Source organism: Dreissena polymorpha, chromosome 16, assembly GCF_020536995.1.
Source record: "Dreissena polymorpha isolate Duluth1 chromosome 16, UMN_Dpol_1.0, whole genome shotgun sequence".
Taxonomy (NCBI): domain Eukaryota; kingdom Metazoa; phylum Mollusca; class Bivalvia; order Myida; family Dreissenidae; genus Dreissena; species Dreissena polymorpha.
In genome coordinates this window covers 23,232,798-23,257,829 of record NC_068370.1, presented here as the reverse complement: position 1 = coordinate 23,257,829, position 25,032 = coordinate 23,232,798, and the positions used below count along the sequence as shown (strand labels likewise).

At 36.0% G+C, this 25,032-nt stretch overlaps 1 protein-coding gene across 1 annotated transcript; it reads right to left on the bottom strand.

Annotated features, from left to right (window-relative positions):
* Nucleotides 1–12,534: 12,534 nt before the first annotated feature.
* On the bottom strand, nt 12,535–23,927 carry LOC127861363 (uncharacterized). The gene is made up of 2 exons (XM_052399758.1): nt 23,019–23,927; nt 12,535–18,629 (listed from the first exon to the last, which is right to left on the bottom strand). Exons 1-2 carry the CDS (start codon nt 23,872–23,874, stop codon nt 14,002–14,004), a joined length of 5,484 nt encoding a protein of 1,827 aa, XP_052255718.1. The 5' UTR covers nt 23,875–23,927; the 3' UTR covers nt 12,535–14,001.
* Between the last annotated feature and the right edge of the window lie 1,105 nt (nt 23,928–25,032).

Here is a 25,032-nt window from a genome sequence, read left to right as displayed (position 1 = left end):
AATGCGTTCGTGCCTCTATCGCAGATGTTTTTTCAAGACCATTATCTTGCTTAGAATGATAATCCGTAATTAACGAAGAAAATCATCACCTATTTTTAGTGTTTTATTTTATTTAGTTTTTTCTGTACATTTAGTTCTTATTACGAACATTTAATATAGACATTTTTAAGTTAAGGAAATGTAGAGAACATCATTGGAACTATTTAAGTTTATTTAAGGCTAAAAATAGTTTTCATGTTGAACATTTTTACTTCTAAGATTTTGTTATGAAAATTTAAGAAATAATAACATTAATTGAGTAAATATTGAAAACAACACAAACGAAGTTTATTTCAGGCAATAGACTTTGATATTACCTGAAAAACGTTATTTAAATTATAATATAAAATAAGTTTATAGATAAAAGCTGATTTGTCAATAAAAAATGTTTGTCATGTCCTAACATCTTACACAGATTTGCTAATAAATAGCTCCGATACTTGTTCATTTAAAATCACACAATTCATTTCCGGCTAGAGAAATTTGCATTAGATTTATAACGAAATAGTATATGTTAAGACAAACAAAGAAATGTATTATTCAATAAAGAAAGTCTCCATAGGTCTTGACTTTTACAAAGTTACTTAATGAGTATCTATGGAACACAAAGTTTACTTCAGACTTTATATATTGATATAACCTTTATAATTATCATTGAATAATTAATTCCACAAAGAAAAAATAACATTTTGTGCAAAGGCATTACTGAAAGGCGTGCTTAAAAAAACTAAATCGGCCTCAAACAGTACGTGTTGTCACTGAATATTGTTGCAGAAACACATATTTGATAAATCTATCGTGTATATTTCTTATTTTGCTTCTATTGATCAACTATGGGATACATATCGAAACCTTTTTTCATGCTTGACTTGTGCTCGAACCTACTGTGCGAAGTCATTAAATACTGTTTATTGGAATAAAGCGGTTGTACACTATAATTACGCTGTAATCTGTCAAATTCTTCGGTACCATAATGGCAGCGGGTCACGTGATAGCCATCGGGGGTCAATTTATCGATTCTGAGATTGTCTATAAACATTGATCGCTGTCAGACTAGGGCCTAACACAGGGATGCAGCATCCTGTCGCACCAAGGTCCCTTTTATCTACACATGCCCTTGTTTTGATTTCATCACATGATTATAACGCAAAATCACCCGAAAACGGGGTGCATCGCTTTGAACAGCCATAACTTCATCAATTGTGCAGCGATCTCACGAATTTGGTCTTATTCAACGCAGAAATGAATTTCCTTTCTAGAAATGTGTTATATCTTGTTATATTTGTACAAATGCTGGGTCAAATTTTAAGAAATAACACGATACAAAACTCGCGTAACCTACTTGACACCGACAAGACAGAATTAATGAATGAAATCTTCAGTTGTAAAGACACACCTTCGCATTGGACCAATGAAACCATTCGTGTGTTTAAAATGTCGGTTAGTTGAAATGTATGTAAATAAAGGTGTGCAGTAAAAATGCCAGAGGTAAAAATGCCATAGGTAAAAACACCAGAGGTAAAAATGCCAGAGGTAAAAATGCCAGAAGTAAAGTGGTAAAAATGCCATAGGTAAAAATGCCATAGATAAAAATGCCATACGTAAAAATGCCAGATGCTACTGTGAAACCATTATTAATCGTCAGGCATTAATTTTCATAAATTTCGTCAGTCGACCGATCGGTGAATTTAAGATCCTAACGAACAATTATGCTCTTTGTTTGAACAAAAACAAACAATAAGTTGAACAATATTTTAAAACTTTACCGTAGACATGAGGCATTAAATTCCAACATAATCCATGCACACATTCACTGCTGTTTCGTAATCAAGATTAATCCGGTTTTGACACAAAGGGATGTAGATTACACAAGGTACTTAACTGACACGTTACACTTCTTTAAAACGCGTGTGCAGTACAGCTGTATCGAATGCGTTGACTTCGTTTATGTAGAATGGTAATGAATTAGCACTAATTGTTTATAACTGTATTACCAATTAGGTGCATTGTGTTTTTCAGGGGTGTTGCATATTAGCCATCACGCAGCGAATGCCGATGAAAGACAATAAACCAAATGAAAAGATGACGATGTGTGATCAACATGCGTATTTATCACAAATTAATAAAGAATATTTTAATTGCTGTCTGTTTAACCACACTTATTACTATTTTATATGTATCAATTTATTTATTTTTAAATTATTGACATTATTGATTTATATACCGGTAGTTTACTTTTTAAGAACAAACACACACATAGAGTTTATAATTTTAATGTTGATATCAGAATAAAAAAGCATTTTATTTGAAAAAACCACTTAACAAACTGGAACCTAACACAAGTTATGACCCATATTGTTCGCACCTTCCCTAATTGGTGCCGATAAAGGTACGATTGTTATCAGTATGGCAATTATAATTATAGAATAAGACTAATTGGCAATTGACTTCGTTGTTACAAACACTTGTTAATGGTTATTCGATCCCACTTGTCTGCTAATCATAACAATAAACGTGTGAATGGCATACATTAAGAGGGTCCATTACTGTCCCTTGATAACAAAAGACAGTTAATTGGCATGTGACAAACAGGCCCCACCTCCTGCAGTGATTCCCAAGTGTGTTCCCGCATTCGTACCACGATTTTTTCGCAACTGCGATTGATCGCGAATATGTATTACACTCAAATCGGATATTGACTGACGCATTTTTTTAAAATTCAAAATCAGAAATCGGCGAATTTAAGTGCTGACGAAATCGTCATTTTTATAAAAATGACGAAATTTTGTGCTGTCGAAAATAAATGGTTTCACAGTATATAGTTAAATAGAGTTTTGAGCATTTAAAAAAAAAGAATATTTAGTATTGGAGGAATAACATTCTATGCTTATGTTACTGATAACATTTATTTTACTTATTGAACATGATATATTTGTTCTAAATTTATACTGTAATTTTGTTGATTTGTAATTTATTTATTATGTTTATTGCGCAATAATCAATAGGATAATTTATATTGGATATATTACACACTTAGAGTCAATAACATTGACTTATTTTCAAACACCTCAATGTCTTGATAAATTATATTGACTTCCAGCTAGCAATATAGGTCGACAACAAATTAAAAAACAAACCAAGAAACATTTGTTGAATGACCGATTCATCAAAGAAACAAAAAATCCAAACCAATAAACAGAATGCATAAAGCACAAAACAACAAAATTACAGTCTAAATTTATTAGTGGGACAAGTAGAATAAATATAACATATTCAATTAAAACAGAATGTTTCAATAACGTAAGCAAAGAATGTAATTCCTACAATACTCAATATCATTTATAATATTGCTCAAAACTCTATTTGACTATATAATATCTGGCATTTTTACCTCTGGCATTTTTACCTATGAGATTTTTACCACTTTACTTCTGACATTTTTACCTCTGGCATTTTTACCTATGACATTTTTACCTCTGGCATTTTTACCTACATTCCAGGTTTCAAACGGCGCTGGACAGTTAGTTTTGAAGCATAATGCAACGGCAAGCACGGTAAGAATGTTTTTTTCATACGTTTTATTGAATTATGGTATCGAGGTCCGTGAACTTTGCAGGGAAAATGCCCTTTACTCCGTGAAGATTTCATTCATTTAACCTGTCTGATCGATGTTAAGTAGGCCATGAGAGTTGTGTATCGTGTTATTTATTAAAAGTTGACCCAGCATTTCTAAAAATATTGCAAGACATGTACATTTCCAGAAAGGAAATTCATTTCTGCGTTGAATAAGGCCGAGATCGTGGAAATCGCTGCACAACTGATGAAGTTATGGCTGTTCAAAGCGATGCACCCCGTTTTCGGTCGATGTTGAGTTTGATACCTTGTTATAAATATATATACTTGATGGTGAATTTTTTTTTCAGAAAAGTTTATTTTTCGTTATAATTTGATTATTTATCAATCGAAAAGATAATTTCACTAATTAATATCATAGCCACACGCTAACCACCTGTGGTACTATGTTTTAGGCAGAAATCGCGCTAGACGTTATGTAGAGAGACGGGTTGCCTCGAGCGTCGAGGACTCAAGTCACATACCGACAATAAGTAGGCAATATCTAAATGCTCCGAGATTATTTACTGCTGCAGTTATATTGAAATAGTGGCGATGCATTATGTGGCTATGTATAGAGGTGAAAATAAGGTACCATCGTCACGGTCTATGTATAAAACGATGTTTTAAAACAAATCGCGCACTTCAATTGATCGAGTAATATGTGTAAAAGTACTTTACCAATATTCGGGCTAACATTCTTTTAATCTATATATGGATGATATAAATATATGTTCCTTTCATATCTGTTTCTGCGATTCCACTAACCCTAATGGGCTATGCGCTCGTATTGTACCTTACGAGTAGTTCGATACTTTATTGTTTTTGTGTTTAAAATATATTACTTGTAATTATAATAGTGAGTTATAGGTAATTGTATTAGCAAGTATTTTTCAAATTTAGTGTATTTTAGCCGATAAATTTACATTTAAATTTACATGTACATAATCAATGTCTTTAAGAAATACAAAACCCAACATCGGGCAGTTGGCATGAAGTGACCAGCCAGGCAGCACCTACTTGTATATGGACCAAAGCAGGAGGCTAAGAAAACTATCACACAGTAATAATTATATTGTATAATTCTCAAAGTACAATCTAATCCAGAATATAAAAACATTTTATAAAATGTACTTTTAAGAATTACCTGAGCCGAAAATGAATTATCGAACGTTACTATAGAAATATCTTCTTGAAAGGAGGGACACTGCGTTGTTGAGTTAATGTCTATATTGCGTAGAATACCGCCCATTTTACCATTTAATTGAATTATGTGCCGTATTGGTAACTCTGATATGTACACTGTCTCTTAATAACGGTTACAAGGATTTCATAAGGTGAAAAAGAGAGTTTACACTGTCCATGTACAAGTGGTTATTGTGCTTCTATAAACAAAGTCCTCAAATAAAGATTTTGTGTATGTCTGAATCGATAGCTATTAAGTATGCAATATTTATAAAAACAAGTATTTATTTGTGAAATTGGTCATCAAGTACTTTTTCCGCCATTTTGTTTTATTTTAAGGTAACTTTGTGTGTTTATTTATGATAAATATATCCCACCACCCGTGAAAAGATTGCCACATCTGGCATGTAAATCGATGCCACCTCCGGATATTATATTTGTCAGGTCAGAACAGAGGCGATATGTGTTAGTTCCGACTAAATACAGAAATAAATTGATGACTTTAAAAAAAAAAACATACGAAGTTTCCTGTTTAGAATAAGGCGAATGCAAAAAGGGCTGAAACTGTTTCTGTTTAAACTATAAATATATAAGTTCTGATTAAAGTTTAACTTATCTTTTCATCTCTGGTATAAATGTTGAGTAGTTAGGCGGACATGTCGTTCGGACATGATTAGCAGGCTCTGAAGTTATGAAGCATGTCATGATTTATTTTAGATTTGTAGAATTTTGCGAATATCTTGCTTCATGAACGCCATGGTCTGATGGTAACATGACAAGAAAAGGGATCGCTTACATATAACGCATTGATACTCGCTTTATTAAATTATTGTATTCATGAACAAGTATGCCATAGTCATTGACATTTACACACGGAAGATTTCATGTATGTTAACGGAAAATGTGGTGAGTTTAATCAAGTCTCCCGATACAAACTTAAGAGAGCAAACCTAACAATATAAGCATAGCAAAAAAAATACAACAAGTAGTATTCATTAAAAGCAACACCATTATTGTTTTATAACGTATTTTTCAAATATATTGAACGTATGGTTGAAATGTACGAGGGTTCAATATAAACTTCCATAATGGATTAACAAAGCAAATTAACATACATGTCTGTATACTGAACAAAAGGTTTAAACATCTAAAAAGAAAAAAATGTGTACATCTTTTCAGTTCATTAAGCGTATAAAAATAACATATATCCAAATAACGTATCTAAGACGGATAAATAATGAACTGTTAAATGCATTCTCACTTTGAAGAACAACACTTTTATTGAGCTTCTTGTTCAAGTCAAGAACAGTAATAAGAAAATGTTAGCGACGCACTCACATTCATACAATATAAGCCGTGGTATGGTTTAAACAATTAAATAATCTTATAAAAACATAGTCTCAAGAAATGTTATCAATTCAGCAAATGGAAGTTGGTGAATTTAATACCGGTAATATATCACACTTTCATCTGCGCAAGAGTACGTGGAATTCTATCGTAGGCTTTCAATATTTAAGAATGATCACATGCATGCACATGTTTAATTACATAGACAAAAAGTTCAGATAAAGGAATAATGATATTTTTCTAGCATTGTTAGTATACAAATAAGCCGCGGTCATAAAGTCTGTATTGAAAAGCTCATAAGCTAAAATGCTTACATATGGAATGCCATAGCTGTCTTACGTTGTAACATTTTTTTCTGTCTTCTAAAAATGTGTCTTATTATGTCAAACCGTGGTGATATCTTGTCCATATTTGTTGTTGTCTTGCCAAAACACAGTCGTATTATGTCAAACCGTCCATACTTAGAGGTCGCCGTGAAGTACTGGATGTGTGTCCGCTTAGCGACCGGGAGATCACGGGTTCCATCCACACGTTGGGAGCGTTCTTCCCAAAAGCACCAAGTACTGGTTCTACCCAGGAAATGGACTCGCGAGCGTTTAATTTTTTTTAAGGCTTTCGACGAAATCGAGCTGTAATAAATAGGTTAAATCTTAAAGATCATTCACGATAAGTAAAATTGTTTCTATATACCGCCAATCATTCTACGATTCTCAGTCATCGCGCAATTTAATGACGTCATCTTAGCCTTACAAAACACTATGTCGTCATTTTAATTCTTTCATTAAATTATGTATTATTATTAAGTTTGCGTCATGTGCTTTGTCTGAATATATGGCAATTGGTCACTTGACCCTTAAGTAATGATTAAGAATTATCTCCTTCTGATTCAACTGGAGTTTGACTTTTAATGTAACAGTTGCGCGAGTGACAACCAAATAATCTATATATTCGTTCATATTAATTGATACTATAGTAAGTTTAAATATAATTTTATTTAGCTCGATCGCATCGAAAGCATAAGGCATATTAAAACGTTCTGTGTAGAACCAGTGCTTGGTATCTTTTTTTTTTTGGGGGGGGGGAGGGGGTGGGTCTTAAGAACGGTTTCAAAGTAGGGATCAAACCCGTTACCTCCCGCCCGCTAGGCGGTCACCATCCCCTAAACGACATGACAACATGGTACTATACATGATGCAACATGAAAACAAGCACAGTTGACATTAAAGTCACTATTTTTAACAATTGTTATAAATATTAATTACGATTTTTTTCACAGTATACATTGCTTTTGTTAAATAACTTTACACAGAACGGTAAGTTTGTAACGATGTGATCGGGCGCGTTTTAGCACTTGCATTTCACTGTTCAATTTCAAGAAAGTATTCAGTACACATTGTATACCGCCCATACTTGTTGTAAAATAATCGTGTTAGAATATACGAAGCCCACTGACGTACTATTGTCAGATTTGCTAGCCGCTGACTACTGATTTTTATATCACATTGTGAAATTCGGAAATCTATATGTACTTATACATTCGTATAGTCGAATTGAGTTTGTTAAGGTTTTACACAATTATGAGATATTAATTCCGCAAACATATATGAATATTTTCTTACATACTAAATTATTCACTTGTTTTCTATTTATATTTGCAGCATAAAACACTTGTAAGTAAAAAAAAAACTCGCCCGATTAATCGCCTAATTTTCAATTTTCAATTCCACATTTAATACATTGAAAACATGTTTTCAACAATAAATAAATTTAACAATCAATATTCATTGACATTAAAATAATATCGATACATCATAGTTTAAAACTAACGAAATTTCGGAAAAAATAAGTTTCACAAACATGCATATGCAATTAAAATGTCACTTAAACTTTCGGTAAATGCATCAAAATGTCGCACTGGAAAATGTATTACAACATTCGCTGAAACGATATTTGACATTCTTAAGGGTTGTAGAAAAAAAATCGAATATAAAACAAAAGGAAAATATATGATACAGATATAAAACGCAAACTGCATAATTCCTTACAGAGATTCTTTAACTAACTTACAATAAAGCTATAGTACTATTTTGTATTTTCGGTCAATAGAAGCTGTGCATGTGTCATATTAGAACACAATATTGTAACTTATCAACTCTCACATTGCAAATTATGTACAATCAAGCAACACAACAATACTATTGGTATTGTTAACACAAACAAAACACATTAAAAAGATAATAAAATAATACATCTACGTACGTTAAATTTGGAGCCAATATATATTTTTAAGCAGCTTTTAGCCTTCATCGATGTAATATCAACGAACTGAACAACAAAATACATTTACAATACAAAATGTAGCTTTTACAAAACATTATATAAATCGAAAATGCGTGACCAATACAATGTTCGCTTAAAATGGACATTAACCTTAAACTAAATGTATTTAACACAATGCATGATTTTCATTATAACGCGTTACTAATACTTATTATACAAAAAGTACATTTGGGTCACAGTTATATGTTTGTTAAGGCATTTAAAGTATTATCATGTTTTGCCTGTAAATAATATAATAATAACCATTTCTGCATAATTGAATTGATTTTTATAATAGAATTAATCGGAGCTAATGGTACTTTACAGTATTCAGAACCGTTTCCATGCGTATGAATTGATTCGTATGTTTACATTAATCGACTTACAAGAGCAACGTTGTATTTAAATGTGAAATGAATACAAGTATATACAGGTAAATAAAATTATGTATGTACAACAATATTAATAAGTGATGGCCTTTACATTGTATGAGCATGTTATTCATTATTTGTACAAGATATTTACACGAACATTCGAAATGACGGCTATCGTGTAATTTACATCAATGCACGAAGTACATGGTGACATTTGAACTATGCAACATCAATACATTTATCATGACGGCAACTTGGAAAATAAGCACACGTTTGCTTTAACAGGTGAAAATCATTTCAAAAAGACACACTCGTGCAAAAAAACTTTTTACAAATGCAGCTATACCACAGTGTACGTGCATAATTATATATATTGCATTGCGGAATCTCTTCAATATGAAACGTAAGTAAAATTTTATTTCATTGAGTTGCATAAAGATAATACCACTTATATAAACGTGAAAAAGTCATTTGAATAAGGTATTGACCCTTTGGTTATCCATAATGACTAGTGCTATTTACACCTTTTACATTTACAGATAGCAATTATTTTGGGAAAAACGTGCATGTGTTAAAACCTTTTACCATCGCGAAACGATGCTACGTAGTCCATAATAAACAACGATTCAATAGTGAAGTACAAATAAAACCTTTTATTAACATTTATTTAAATATATAAATTTGAATAAACACACGATTATCGAATGCTATTGGGTGATATATGTGTCTATTAACATTACGAAGAACGTTGTAAAATATCGTACTGTACATAAATAATGACGGCACAAAATCAAGCGTCAATAATTCCCAGCAAAACTAAAAGAACAATCAAGTTCAATGAACGCTAAATCAAGAGAATGTATTGTCACTGAATCTAAACATCAAGGACAGTGTTCAACCATCTAGACATGGATTATCTGTTGCTTAAACGCACAATAGTATGTAAAGCAGAGCTGGTTTTCTTCTTCATCGCTGGTATACCTCGTTACCATACAGACTATGGTTAGCGGCGCTGACGGTATAAACCGCGATGACGACCAAGGCGTGCGCTGCTGACGGTATTGCCCGCGCTGACGATCATGGTTTGAGCTGCTGACGGTATAACTCGCAACGACGACCTTTGCGCAAATTTTAATGTCCAAAATACCTTTGAGCAATCGAGCGGCGCTGACTTGGTAACCTCGCTATGATGACCAAGTTTGTGCTACTGACTACGCAACCCGGGACGTGGGTCATAACTGCGCCGGCGATTACGACCATTGTTTTCGGTGCTGACGGTATAACCCGCGACGATGACCATCGTTTACGCTGCTTATAGTTTAACCCGCGATTATGACCATTTCTTGCGCTAGTGACGGTATAACTGTTTTCGGTGCTGACGGTATAACCAGCGATGATGATCATTGTTTGAGATGCTGACGGTATAAACAATGATGACGACAATGTTGTGGGCTGCTGACGGTATAACCCGCGATGACGACCAATGTGTACGCTGCTGACCGTATGACCCGCGGTGACGACTATTGTTTAAGATGCTGACGGTATAAACAATGATGACGACCATGTTTTGCGCTGCTGACGGTATAACCCGCGATGACGACCAATATGCAATGACCACCGTGGTTTGCGCTGCAGACGGTATAACCCATGATGATGACCATTGTTTGCGATGCTGATGGTATAACCCGCGATGATGACCATTGTTTGAGCTCCTGACGGTATAAACCATGATGACGACCAAGTTGTGCGCTGCTGACGGCATAACCCGCGATGACGACCATGGTGCGCGCTGCTGACGGTATAACTAATGATGACGAATAAGGTGTGCGCTTATGACAGTATAACTCTCGATGACGACCATGGTGTGCGGTGAGATGACTGTATAACACGCGATGACGACCAAGGTATGCGCTGCTGACGGTATAACACGCCATTACGACTTTGGTGCGCGCGGCTGACGGTATAACCAATTATTACGACCAAGATGTGCGCTGCTGACGGTGTAATTCTTGATGACGACCATGGTGTGCGGATCATACTGTCTAACAGGCGATGACGACCATGGTGGGCGCTGCTGACGGTATAACTCGCGATGATGACCATGGTATGCGGTGCTGTCGGTATAACCCGCGATAACGACCAATGTGTGCGGTGCTGACAGTATAACCCGCTATGATGACCATGGTTTGCGCCACTGACGGCATTACCCATGATAATGACCATTGTTTGCGCTGCTAACGGTATAACCCGCTCTGACGACCATGGTGCGCGGTGAAATGACTGTATAACACGCAATGGCGACCAATGTATGCGCTGCTGACGGTATAACCCGCGATGACGACCATTGTGTGCGATGCTGACGGTATAACCCGCAATAATGACCATTGTTTGCGCTGCTGATAGTTTAACCCGTAATGATGACCATTGTTTGCGCTGCTGACGGTATAACCCGCGATGAAGATCATTGTTTGCGCTCCTGACGTTCAAACCATTATGACGACCATGTTGTGCGCTGCTGACGGCATAACCCGCGATGACGACAATTGTGCGCGTTGCTGTCGGCATAACTAATGGTGACGACCAAGGTGTGCGCTGCTGACGGTATAACCTTCGATGACGACCATGGTGTGTGGTAAAATGACTGTTTAACACGCGATGACGACCAAGGTATGCGCTGCTGAATGTATAACCAATTATTACGACCAAAGACCAAGGTGTGCGCTGCTGACGGTATAATCCTCGATGACGACCATGGATTGCGGTGCTGACGGTATAACAAGCGATGACGACCATGGCGTGCGCCGCTGACGGTATAACTCGCGATGACGACCATGGTCTGCGGTGCTGACGTATATCTCGCGATGTCGACCAATGTGTGCGCTGCTGACAGTATAACCCGCGATTATGACCATGGTTTGCGCCGCTGACGGCATAACCCATGATGATGACCATGGTGTGCGATGTTGACGGTATAACTGACGATCTTTGGTTGCGCTGCTAATTTGGTTGACCGCGAGTATGACCATGGTGTGCGATGCTGACTTGATAACCAGCGATGACGACCATTGTTTGCGCTACTGATTGGATAACCCGCGATGATGACCATTGTTGTGCTGCTTATTTATTATCCCTCGAACATAACCAGGGTTTGCGCTGCTGCATTAGTAACCCTACACTAATGGTAACCCCCGAGAGGACCATATCTTGGTGACCAACGTTGACGACCATTATTTGGGCTGATGAATGTATAAACGATGACAAGCATGGTTTGACTCTGTGGCTCCTTAATTTGTTACCCGGGTTGATGCCCATGGTTTGAGGCATGATGCAAGTCTTTAGCAAGGATTTTTTACTGTTGGTAAATGAATTTTGTTTTGTGTCATGTTAAAGTTTGCCAATTGGTTAAATGTACATATTTTAGGTTTTTATATTATTTGTATACAAGTACGGGTATATCTTCGACTTACACATGATTAAATGTTACTTCGCTCAAACGAATTAATTTAAAAAATAAAACATGTGCACAATGATATTTAGATCATTTTACGATAAGCAAACATTGTTGTAGTAAAGCAAAAAAACGTCATCCATAAGGAACATTTTGATCAAAAACTTATTGCAATAGCAAGAACATTAACAATGTTTGTGTAGTTCTTAAATACAGACTTTATAACTAGAAAATAATATTTTACACAATATGTTTCACACCTGTGTGTCCATTTTAAATTGCTACAAAAAGCGATCAAATAACAAACGAATTTGAAATCGCACAGGTAACTGTGTACAAAATGTTGAGACTTATTTTAAAATAGCGACTGAATGGTTTCGAAGTCATCTGTGCACGAAATGTTCAGACGAATTTTACAATAGTGAATCCACGGTTTCGAATCAACGTAACTCTCCAGTCAGAGTAATCGTTTATCATCGTTGTCATCGCCATCACCAGCAGTAGCAGAAAGTGTAAGAGCAGCAGCGCTAAGAACAGTACCCTGTTTGTTTACAACTTCAAACTGTTGAACATCAACTGATTTTAATTTACAACAGTTTTGCTTGAGTCTCGTATATTCATCATTGTTCTCCTCTACACGGAACAACAGTTTACACTGTACACTATGTTTGGTAGAAGACATATTCTGTACGAAATGGTGCAGTGATGATGGGGACAATGTTGTATAAATTATAAACACATACTTGATACATTCCGGCAGTTTCATCTCCATATCATATTTCTTCAAACATACCCTTAGATGCTGCAAGTGGGTGAGAAGAGGCAGTGTCTGTGACAGCAGGTCGGCGTGTTCTATTTTCGTCATGTTCAGACTGGTTGTTTGCATTATGGGTACAGTTTCATACAAACCATGACAATCCTTAAATACTTCCAACTTAACACTTGACAAATTTGCACCTCGCATGAGCGGATCGGGGTATTTTTCACTCGACTCTCGCCTCTGTTAAACGACGTATTCATTTAAGTAGACGCGCACTGAATGATTAAGCGTTGAAGGTTGTATCAACAAACTGTACATCCAATCTGATGAACAGAATCCTTCTTGTAAAATCATCAATTGAAGGGCCGGTGGTAATGCGTGATTAAAATCAGTCAAGTAAGTCACTTTTATTTGAATTTTTTAAACGCGGTCAACGTGTTTTGTGTCACAAATGTCAATGAAACATCGTCAAAAGCCTTGAACTGCACACTTCTTTTACTCGATTCTCGCAACATTTCAAACCGCTCCTTATGAAATTTGAAGATGCGAAGTTCAATGTTCGACATGTCACATGACAACATATTTGACTGTACAGATAGATCAGACACATTTGTAATCAACCTATCAATAACATCGGTTTTATCTTTGGTTAAATATTTCCGTTGCATTACGTCATCTTTTGAATGAACATGTTTTATTACTCGATATCACGAAGCAGTTCTCTACGTCTATTTGCACACGGTGTTTTATTGTAGACAGTTTGATTAAGACACTATAGAACCATTCCAATGAGCACTTGCCTTCTTTGAAATTAATGAACTGTGGGGATTGTGGTAAGTCATATTCAAAGCGTGTCAAATAAGTTCAAAGTTAATAAATCTTTTTCAACATGCTCAACTTTGTTTGAATAACTGTTTTCAATGAACAATTAGCAACATTAGACTCCCGATACTTGTACCACGTAATAGTTCAAACAGTTCCGCACTGAGATTTTTCACTACTATCTCAATATTGGACAGGTCATGTGACAGAATTTCTGATCGCAAGTCCGATGCATGTGAATCTGATTCGTATCTACGGGTTTCTTCACTTGACTGCAATACAATATCAAACAGCACACACTGGACAGGATGGTTTAATGAAGACAGCGTGACCAACAAACTGGACAGCCACTCAGATGAACATCGGCCGTTCTGCAGACGTATACACTGCAATGTAGCTGGCAACTTTAGATCACATCGACCCGTATAGATCCCCCACAAAAAAAGCTCCGTTAGCCTGTTGAGCGTGTGAAGAATCTCTGATGCTAATGAGGCACAATCAGCCGTCGGCAGGTTAAGGATCCCTATACTTGTATCACGTAATAGCTCAAACAGTTCCTTACTGCCTTTGTTGACTAATATCTCAATGTTGGACATGTCATGTGACAGTATTTCAGATCGCAAGTCAAATACATACGTATGTGATTCGTCGCCACGGATTTCTTCACTTGACTGCAATACAACATCCCACAGCTCACACTTGACACGATGATCTAATGAAGAAAGCGTGATCAACAAGCTACACAGCCACTCAGGTGTACATTTGACTACCGCCAGGATGATACACTGTAATGAAGCAGGCAGCTTGAGATCACATCGACCCGTATAGGTCCCCAACAAATAGAGCTTAGTTAGCCTGTTGAGCGTGTGAAAAATCTCGGACGCTAATGAGGCACAATCAGCCGTGATCAGGTTAAGGGTCCCTATACTTGTATCACGTAATAGTTCAAACAGTTCTATACTGCCATTGTCCACTGATATCACAATATTGGACAGGTCATGTGACAGTATTTCAGATCGCACGACCGATACATTTGCATCTGATTCGTCTCCACCGGTTTCTTCACTTGACTGCAATACAACATCCCACAGCTCACACTCGACAGGACGATCTAATGAAGAGAGCATGATCAACAAGCTGCACAACCACTCAGGTGCACATTTGACTTTCGGCAGGATGATACACTGTAATGAAGCAGGCAGTTTGAGGTCACATCGACCCGTATAGGTCCCCGCCAAAAAGAGCTTAGTTAGCCTGTTGAGCGTGTAAAGAATCTCGGACGTTAATGAGGCACAATCAGCCGTTCTTAGGTCTAGGATCCCTATACTTGTATCACGTAATAGTTCAAACAGTTCTTTTCTGCCATTGTCCACTGATATCTGAATATTGCACAGGTCGTGCGTCAGTATTTCAGATCGCAAGTCCGATACATTTGCATCTGATTCGTCTCCACGGGTTTCTTCACTTGACTGCAATACAACATTCCGCAGATCACACTCGACAGGACGACCTAAGGAAGAGAGCGTGATCAACAAGCTGCACAACCACTCAGATGAACATCCGCCTTCCAGGAGACTTATACACTGCAGTAATGCAGGCAGCTTGAGATCACATCGACCCGTATAGATCCCCCACAAATAGAGCCTAGTTAGCCTGTTGAGCGTGTGAAGAATCTCGGACGCTAATGAGGCACAATCAGCCGTGATCAGGTTAAGGGTACCTATACTTGTATCACGTAATAGTTCAAACAGTTCTTTACTGCCATTGTCCACAGATATTGCAATATTGGACAGGTCATGTGACACTATTTCAGATCGCACGACCGATACATTTGCATCTGATTCGTCTCCATGGGTTTCTTCACTTGACTGCAATACAACATTCCACAGATCACACTCGACAGGACGATCTAGTGAAGAGAGCGTGATCAACAAGCTGCACAACCACTCAGATGAACATCCGCCTTCCAGGAGACTTATACACTGCAATGAAGCAGGCAGCTTGAGATCACATCGACCCGTATAGATCCCCCACAAATAGAGCCTAGTTAGCCTGTTGAGCGTGTGAAGAATCTCGGACGCTAATGAGGCACAATCAGCCGTGATCAGGTTAAGGGTCCCTATACTTGTATCACGTAATAGTTCAAACAGTTCTTTACTGCCATTGTCCACAGATATCGCAATATTGGACAGGTCATGTGACAGTTTTTCAGATCGCACGACCGATACATTTGCATCTGATTCGTCTCCACGGGTTTCTTCACTTGACTGCAATACAACATGCCACAGATCACACTCGACAGGACGATCTAGTGAAGAGAGCGTAATCAACAAGCTGCACAACCACTCAGATGAACATACGCCTTCCTGAAGACTTATACACTGCAATGAAGCAGGCAGCTTGAGATCACATCGACCCGTATAGATCCCCCACAAAAAAAGCTTCGTTAGCCTGTTGAGCGTGTGAAGAATCTCTGATGCTAATGAGGCACAATCAGCCGTCGACAGGTTAAGGATCCCTATACTTGTATCACGTAATAGTTCAAACAGTTCCTTACTGCCATTTTCCACGAATATCTCAATATTGGACATGTTTTGTGACAGTATTTCAGATCGCAATTCCGATGCATGTGTATGTGACTCGTCTCCTTCACTTGACTGCAATACAACATTCCACAGCTTACACTCGACAGGATGGTCTAATGAAGAGAGCGTGATCAACAAGCTGCACAGCCATTCAAATGAACATTCGCATTTTGACAAGTCTATTTGTTGTATTGTGTCAGGTAGAACTATGTCTTCCAAAAAGCTTGTGTCTTCCATTCTTAAATACGTTAATTGAGACAGGGACGGAAGAACACAGGAACATGATGATACGTCAAATTGTCCGATACAGTTCAGCTCCTGTATGCTCGAATGATGTATTGCTTTACTTATTTCCGGTGTCATTGTTATCTTAACATTTACAAGAGAATGTTTGGATTTGTGTATGACTGCCAATATTTCGCTTATTTGAAGACAGTTACTTTCTAAAATAAGTGACCGCACATCTGACCTGTTGTACAATAAAAGCAGTTTTAACGCATTTGAATCGGACTCAGTAAGATTTGTATTAAATGTGAAGTCCCTACAATTCAGGCAAAGTTCCTTTTCACCGCTCGCCTTGGCTTCAATGCATCCAGCGATGATCATGCGCTGAAACAAAACTGATAGTAAGAAGCAACGTGCGTTGGAATCCATTTGATTATGTTTTGATTTCAAAACGTTTTCTATGCGTTCGGCTGTCTTCCTGAAATGTTGCTGATTATAAAATCCCTTAATGTATATTCTCATTCCATGGCTTATGTCTTTGAGGAACTCGCCGTCAACCAGACAATGAATCAGCTTATTAGCTGTTTTACAGTCAAGTCCACATAGATAAATTATTATCTGGCTCATTTCTAATACATTATGTTTAAATCCAATTCGGAACTGTGTTATGAAGTCTTGCTTGGAATTTGCGATATGAAAGGCAGCCATAAATTCCTGTACTGTCTCGTGTATGAATGAAAACTGTGCATCCTGATCTGTTACAATAAAGCTGTATCTTTTCGTTAAAACACCAGCATGGAGGCAAAATTCCAACTGATCTTCTGACAGGAAATTTAATAATTCCCGCTCGGTGAAGACCAAGGATTTGCTCGATGAAAACGTAAAGTTAAACGCAGCATTCGCAAGCGCATCAAAAATATCGATCTGCCGCTGAATAAAACGTGTATTGGATAAACACCGAAACGAATTCCCTTTTTGAAAATATCCCTTTTTCCCATGTGCATTCTTGAAAAGTATGTCAAGTAAAATACAATTTATTTCACACAACGAACTACTCAATGCCATCTTGTTCATCCACAAATTGACTAACAGAGTATGCAGCCAGGGTGACGTCAACAAATGCATCAATTCACGTTCTTTAACGTACTTAATGAATTCAGAGTGTGTATTTACATTACCTGTTTGGAGACTGTTTATTACTTTCTTTGCTAGGTCTTGCGGATCAATTATTCCTTCAATTTCTATTAAACTATTAATTTCGGAATCTTTTATTCGCTCATCAGCCATTTTCCATGGCCGTGATGCAATAACAGATACGCACTGTGTATGAAATTTTGGAAGTAAAGGTAAAACGCATTTATTTAAACGATCAACCCATTCATTAAGCCCATCCATGGTCACGATGTACTTCTCTCGTTCCAGAATATGTGGTAAAAGCTTAACGGTCTCTTCACGTTTATCACCAGTGTAAATCATGTCGATTAGTTGTGTTTTGATCATCTCTATAACATCACGCTGGTCCGTTGCATCTCTTAGTGATATTTGAAAGAGAAACTGGAACTCCTTCAATGTATCGGCATCACTAAATGTAGCCTTGTAAGCAGGATTGTGCTCAGACACTGCGTCACACCAGTCAAGAGCCAGTTTAGTGAGGAATGTAGTTTTCCCCATCCCCGGTTCTCCTTGAACATATACACGGCTATTTAGCTTTTCGTCTTTGTAAAATAAGGCTTTGTATTGGTGTACCGGGTTTTCCGTTTTCTTCCGAGTTCCATCTTTCTCAATTGTTACGTTGCTCAATTTCGGTTGCACAAAGACATCCCAGATAGGTTTGTCACGACTCTCCCTTAGTGGTGAAACAGACACAGTTTTCTTCGTCGTCGTATAGAACTGTATTAACCTTTCACGAACATCTACAATTATAAAAAAAACTTGGATCAACTTATGACACCATCAAGAAATTAATCGTAAATAGTAATGGATCTTTTTTATAATAATAATAATAATAATAATAATAATAATAATAATAATAATAATAATAATAATAATAGTCGTCGTCGTCGTCGTCGTCTTCGTCATCATCATCATCATCATCATCATCATCATCATCATCATCATCATCATCATCATCATCATCATCATCATCATCATCATCATCATCATTATCATCATCATCATCATCATCATCATCATCATCATCATCATCATAATCATCATCATCATCATCATCATCATCATCATCATCATCATAATCATCATCATCATCATCACCACATCATCTTCATCATAATAATAATAATAATAATAATAATAATAAAATAATAATACTAATAATAATAATAATAATAATAATAATAATAATAATAATAATAATAATAATAATAATAATGATAATGATGATAATGATAATAATAATAATAATGATAATAATAAAAACAATTATAATATTAATACTACTACTACTACTACTACTACTACTACTACTACTACTACTAATAATAATAATAATAATAATAATAATAATAATAATTATAATAATAAAGATAGTTTTATAAATGGTAATGATGAAGAAAAAAAGAAGACAATGAAAAAACGTAAAAGAAGAAAAATAAGCAAATAAACATAAGTGCTAGGAAACATATGGTATCTGCATCTCTTGTCCAAGATTCATTTCTGTAATAAAAACAACACGATATGTCGGCAAATTTGTTTCATTTTCATTTCAGTAAAAACCGCCACTACATAAGCAAGTAACCGCAGTATATAAATTCCGCCGTCAAATCTATGCACTTCGGTAGCTCTCTCTACTTGTCGCTTTAAATCACTCGCCATTTATCTTGAATATCATTATATTGACGCTCAAACCGCGATTATCAACGAACCATACTGATGTCTCGATTTTAATGATGTTCTTTTTAAAGTATGATTATTATAACTTGTACATATAAAAGGGACCTTTTCACAGATTTTTGCATGTATTGAAGTTTGCCATTAAATGCTTTATAGTGATAAATGTAAACATTGAATCTAAAAGGAATAACATTAAAGAAAAAAAATAACCCTCAACTGGGCTCGAACCACTGACCCATGAAGTAAAAGTCTATCGCATAGACCACTCGACCAACCATGTTCATACAATTAGTGATGTTTTTATACTTTATATAAGCAATCCTCACAAAGCAGTATCACAAAATATAACGACAACAACAGAACTCTCCAAAGTAGTCAATCGTTTCGCGTTTCAACGCTTTATAATTTTCAGGGTTTTAAATCGTCAAAAGATGCATATAATTGATATTTTAGAGCATGGCATATATTCAGTATTACTGTTTCCTCACAAATATCATAACTACAACGATAATTTGCGAATCTGAAACAATTTTGTTTACATTTTGTCAATTTACCAAAACGTGAAAAGGCCCCTTTAAGCTACAATTACGTCTCACCAATGTAAGCTTTTTAGTGTCCGTCTCAAGAGTTGTTCTAAATGTGTTTTTTGCTGTATAAACACAATCAGTTTATTTCACTTTTTCCTACATGTGTGCTTGAAAAAACATTCGATAACAACGATTACTAAACGATTAGTCGCTTTAAATAAAAGAAAATCAATGCATGAGTAAACAATATACTAAATAGGAAAACGGTTTATACTCGCTGAAACCGCTCTCGGCTGCCCCCATGATAGGCGTTATCCGAAACAAGTAAGTAGTAAGGTAGATGTACCTGTTTTAAGACTCGATTTTTCCATTTAATTGTTTCTCAAATGTGACCACGTGATTCCCCCGCATTTTAACTGTCTTTACCATCACATCCCTGTTAGCGCATCTTATGACTTCATGAGTTCAGGTTATTTGAATATATATTTTCAGAGGGGGTAATCACGTGACAAACAAGATGGCGACGTCCATTTCGAGGCAGGTATTTTTCGTCGTTTTATACCCTGTATTACTTGTATTATTTTTTTTTATTTCCGCTCACTTTCCAGCCATATTAGGAAGAAAGTTACTGGCTTTTATTTCATAGTAATATTCGCTCTATATCTCGACTTTACTCGGTGCGAAATTTCTAAGCGGGATGACCTAATTAGGGCTCCACTAAGAAAATTTGCGGGGAGTAAGTCGAGATATAAAGCGAATTTAAATACGAAATAAACGCTTATCACCTTTTTACTGATAAGGCTGGAAAGTGATCGTCATTTAAAAAATAAACAGAAGTAATTAAGGGTATAAAACGGCGAAAAATAACCGTCTCGGTATGGACGTCGCCATCTTGACTATCACGTGATTACCCCCCTATGATTTTACTCGAGGCCAAAGCTCTGTACATTTGTGGTTTAGATTCGTTCGTATTTATTGAAACTGCCATAGAAAACGTCATTTCGCGGAACGGGAACTTCTATAATATAGACGTTCAAAATATTGGAGTATCGTCCGCGGCACCAGCGCGTATGTAGGGCATATTATTAAAAAGAAGATTACATTTTACTGATTATTTTAAGTGTTTTTTTAACACGTCTATCTCGTTTAAATAAAGGTCCTGAAACATATTTATTAAATATATAAGTTAAGGGGGGGGGGAAGAAAAAGGGAATTGAAAGGTAATAGAATAAAAATAGGCTAATATATACCATTGAACACTCATATCATCGAACCATCATGCCATTAATATCGAACCATCCTGTTATCGCAATCGAATAATCGCGTAACAAAAATTACTATTCCATTTACATTCTGTAGCCAATATTTGCCATTTAAAACGTTGCTAGCATAAAGCGACTGAAGGCTATACAATAAAACTGCATTAAGGGAAATATGTGCGTAAATATGTTCCAATATGATAGACACACTATGAAATTTAAATTTACGGTATTTTCTCACAACAGTTGTATGACATAGATCTACACAAACGAGTGTTTTCTTTCGAACAAATTTTTAAACGTGTGTTAATATAATCTATGTTCGAATCAACTGCTGCACTACAGTCCTTAAATTTAAACTGAAAACACATTCGTAGTATCTCAAGAAGTCTCTCGAACACAGTGCAAACATTAGCCTGCACGGGAATTTCCGGCTTAGCCTTCGCCCCTAGAAAGCTAATGATTTGTTAGGAGTGCGGACTAGTAATCGGCGACGCCCCGTTCCACGAACTACCCGAAGCCTTGATGTGCCTAAAGTACACTGCACCTCGGTTAACCGCTTTTTACAAACGACTGGTTTGTATGGTAGAGCAATGCGGAGCACGAATTCCGGCGCCTTTGTGTTTCCACTAAACCACGAATCCAATCATAAAATCGCGTTCATACAGTGACACGCATGGTTTTCGTTCTAACACGTTTCATAAGATGAAGTGGGACCACATTTTGCGCTTAAAATGTAATCCGATTTAAACACAATACACGTTTCAATTTCGGCTAAGACTAACAACAATAGGACACATAAGTTAAACAAATCGATTTTTGCATAGTGTAAGATTTCACAAATATAAACGCTAAATTACAAAAATAAGGACTTTTTTTAAATTTAGAAATGTTGTTTTAAATTAAAATCGAAAATAACAAAAACAATTATAATTTTCACACAACATGCAAAATGTCACTAACATTATATATTTCAGTAATTCTGCGTTTATAAATAACACATTTACATTAAATACGTGGTGTGCATTTTGCCTACTCCATTATATTTAAAGAGTTTGTTTTGATATAAAAATGTACAGTAAGCTTAAACAGACAATGACTTTCAATCAACAGAATACCATAATGCACCGTTGCCTTAAGCTCAAGACATTATTATTTACTAGTAAAGTAGCAGAACACTTATTGTCATCTTCACAATATTGATTGCCCACAAAAATGCATCACTTTCCTATTAAACTACCATATTGATCGCAACAATGCACACACAACATTAGTTAACGCAACCACAAAACACGCATGAAATATATTCAGAAACAATCGTCTGGACTGATTTGTAAAAGAGACATGTTTACAGGTTTGTAAAATTACATTTTTCAACATAACTGTGATAAATTCAAAAATGAGTGCACTCATTATGTATATGAAAGCAAAATAACATTCCTAACTACGACTAATACTAAAAATACTACTTTTTTACAAATTATAGATTTGTTAGTAAACATATATAATGCCATTTTTCAGAAATACGAAAAATATACTTTTAAGTCCATTTAAGGTTAGACTATGATCGTAGGTTTGACTTACATAAAGATCAATATCTTGCCCCACTTTTACCAGTGTATGATTAAATAGTTAAAACTGTATTTAAAGCCACGTGTGCACTTACCCTGGCATTTTGTTAGGGGTTCGTCTTTGCTCGTCGATGTTCTATTCTCGCTGTCTTTGTTATTTGAAAAATCTACATTGACATGTTTTGCCACGGCAATGTGATGATCTGTTTTTCTACAAAGAGATTCGATTGCACGTCGTGTAGATTTCATTTCGCTACTCAGAGATGATGTATGTTGCCTAATTTGGAACACAATTTCCGTAGTACAATCTTGTTGATTTTCTTTTAATGCCATTTCTGTGTCTTCAATTGTACTTCGGGTACATATTTCGGATTTTTCAATGTACGCAGCAATATTGGTTTCAGACGATTTCAATTCGCTACTCAGAGATGATGTCTGTTGTCTAATTTGTGACATAATTTCCGTAGTACAATCTTGTTGATTTTCTTGTAATGCCATTTCTGTGTCCTCGATTGTACGTCGGTTATCTATTGCAGAGTTCTCAATGAGCGCAGGCAGATTGTTTTCAGACGATTTCAATTCGCTACTCAGAGATGATGTCTGTTTCCCTATTTGTGACACAATTTTCGTAGTACAATCTTGTTGATTTTCTTTTACTTCCATTAATCTGTCATCGATTGTACGTCGTGCATCTATTGCGGATGTCTTAATGTGCGCAGACAGATTGTTTTCAGACGATTTCAATTCGCTACTCAGAGATGATGACTGTTTCCCTATTTGTGACACAATTTCCGAAGTACAATATTGTTGATTTTCTTGCAATGTCATTTCTGTGTCTTCGATTGTAGGTCGTGTAACTATTTCGGATTTCTCAATTTGCCTAGCAAGACTGGCTTCAGACGACTTGATTTCGAAACCCATAAAAGACTGTGCCTCAATTGCTGATTCCATTTCAGTGGATGAATCTTGTTGATTTTCTATTAATGTTATTTCGGTGTCTTCGACTGTCTGTCTGAAACAAGAATACGAGAAAGAGAACAAAGTAAACAAAACCTGGGCTCGAACCACTGACCCTTTAAGTAAAAGTCTAGCGCTCAAACAACTCGGCAATCCGAGTAACTATATTGCACAATGTAGTGAATTCTTTATATAAATAATTCCCGTATTGTTATACAATAAAACGATATTGACAGAACTCTTCAAATTATTCAATTGCTTTGCGCTTGTAACGTTTTATAATTGTCAGATTTTTAAATCTTCCAAAGATGCATATAACGGATATTTTAGAGCATGGTTAATGTTCAGTTTAACTGTTTTATCGAAAATAACATAACTACAATGAATATTTTCAAATCAGAAAAATTTTGTTATCAATTTTGTAAAACTGTGAACAAGTCCCTTTAAGATCTTCTATCAATATATCATTAGGATCTTGTGAAAATGAGATGGTCCTTGCTGAACTTTGTTGTGACAAATTGTACAATTTAAATCATCCTGCCCTTTCATAATGATGCCAATGGAAATGAATCATGAATGAAAACGAAACACTTATGGACACAAACATATACAAGTAAAAACATATTTAGTAGAAATGTTCAACATATTTTTCTTTTATTTTATAAAATTGTACAATGTTTTTGAATGTTTTTCAGTTTTACCCTTCCAGCTTGCGAGTTCTCTTCGTTTTCAAGTTGTATTAAAAATATTCAAAAAAATCTATCACAAATATATGGACATCGTTGAAATTGGCATTTAATCATACAATATTTTCCCAAGAAATTGTAAACCAACAATTGTCAAGTTCAATAAAATTCTTACCTGATAATATTATCTTTCAATTGTAGATATTATTGTCACGACTATTTCTTCAAAAGAAAGTCTCAAACAAATGAAAACCAATTGCAATGCGTAATTTTATTCAACGCCAATTTGAGTAGGAAACACCCATTTTAGTCACTCTGGATCAAACCACGATTTATTGCACAAATCAATTTCAATCGTGATACATCGACTATCTTCGGAATCCTCCGCCATAAACATCTCGTGTGTAAAAGTCGCCCTCTTGGCCAAACTCCTCACAGCAGTTACTTCCCTTGGGCATGCGCCCGG

What these genes read in the sequence shown, in the direction of transcription:
- LOC127861363 (XM_052399758.1), bottom strand. Translation starts at nt 23,874, where the DNA reads ATGGAATCAGCAATTGAGGCACAGTCTTTTATGGGTTTCGAAATCAAG. An exon ending in ACCCCTAACAAAATGCCAGG is followed by an intron (nt 18,630 to 23,018) that starts GTAAGTGCACAC and finishes TTATAATTGTAG; the next exon opens with ATGTTCGTGAAAGGTTAATA.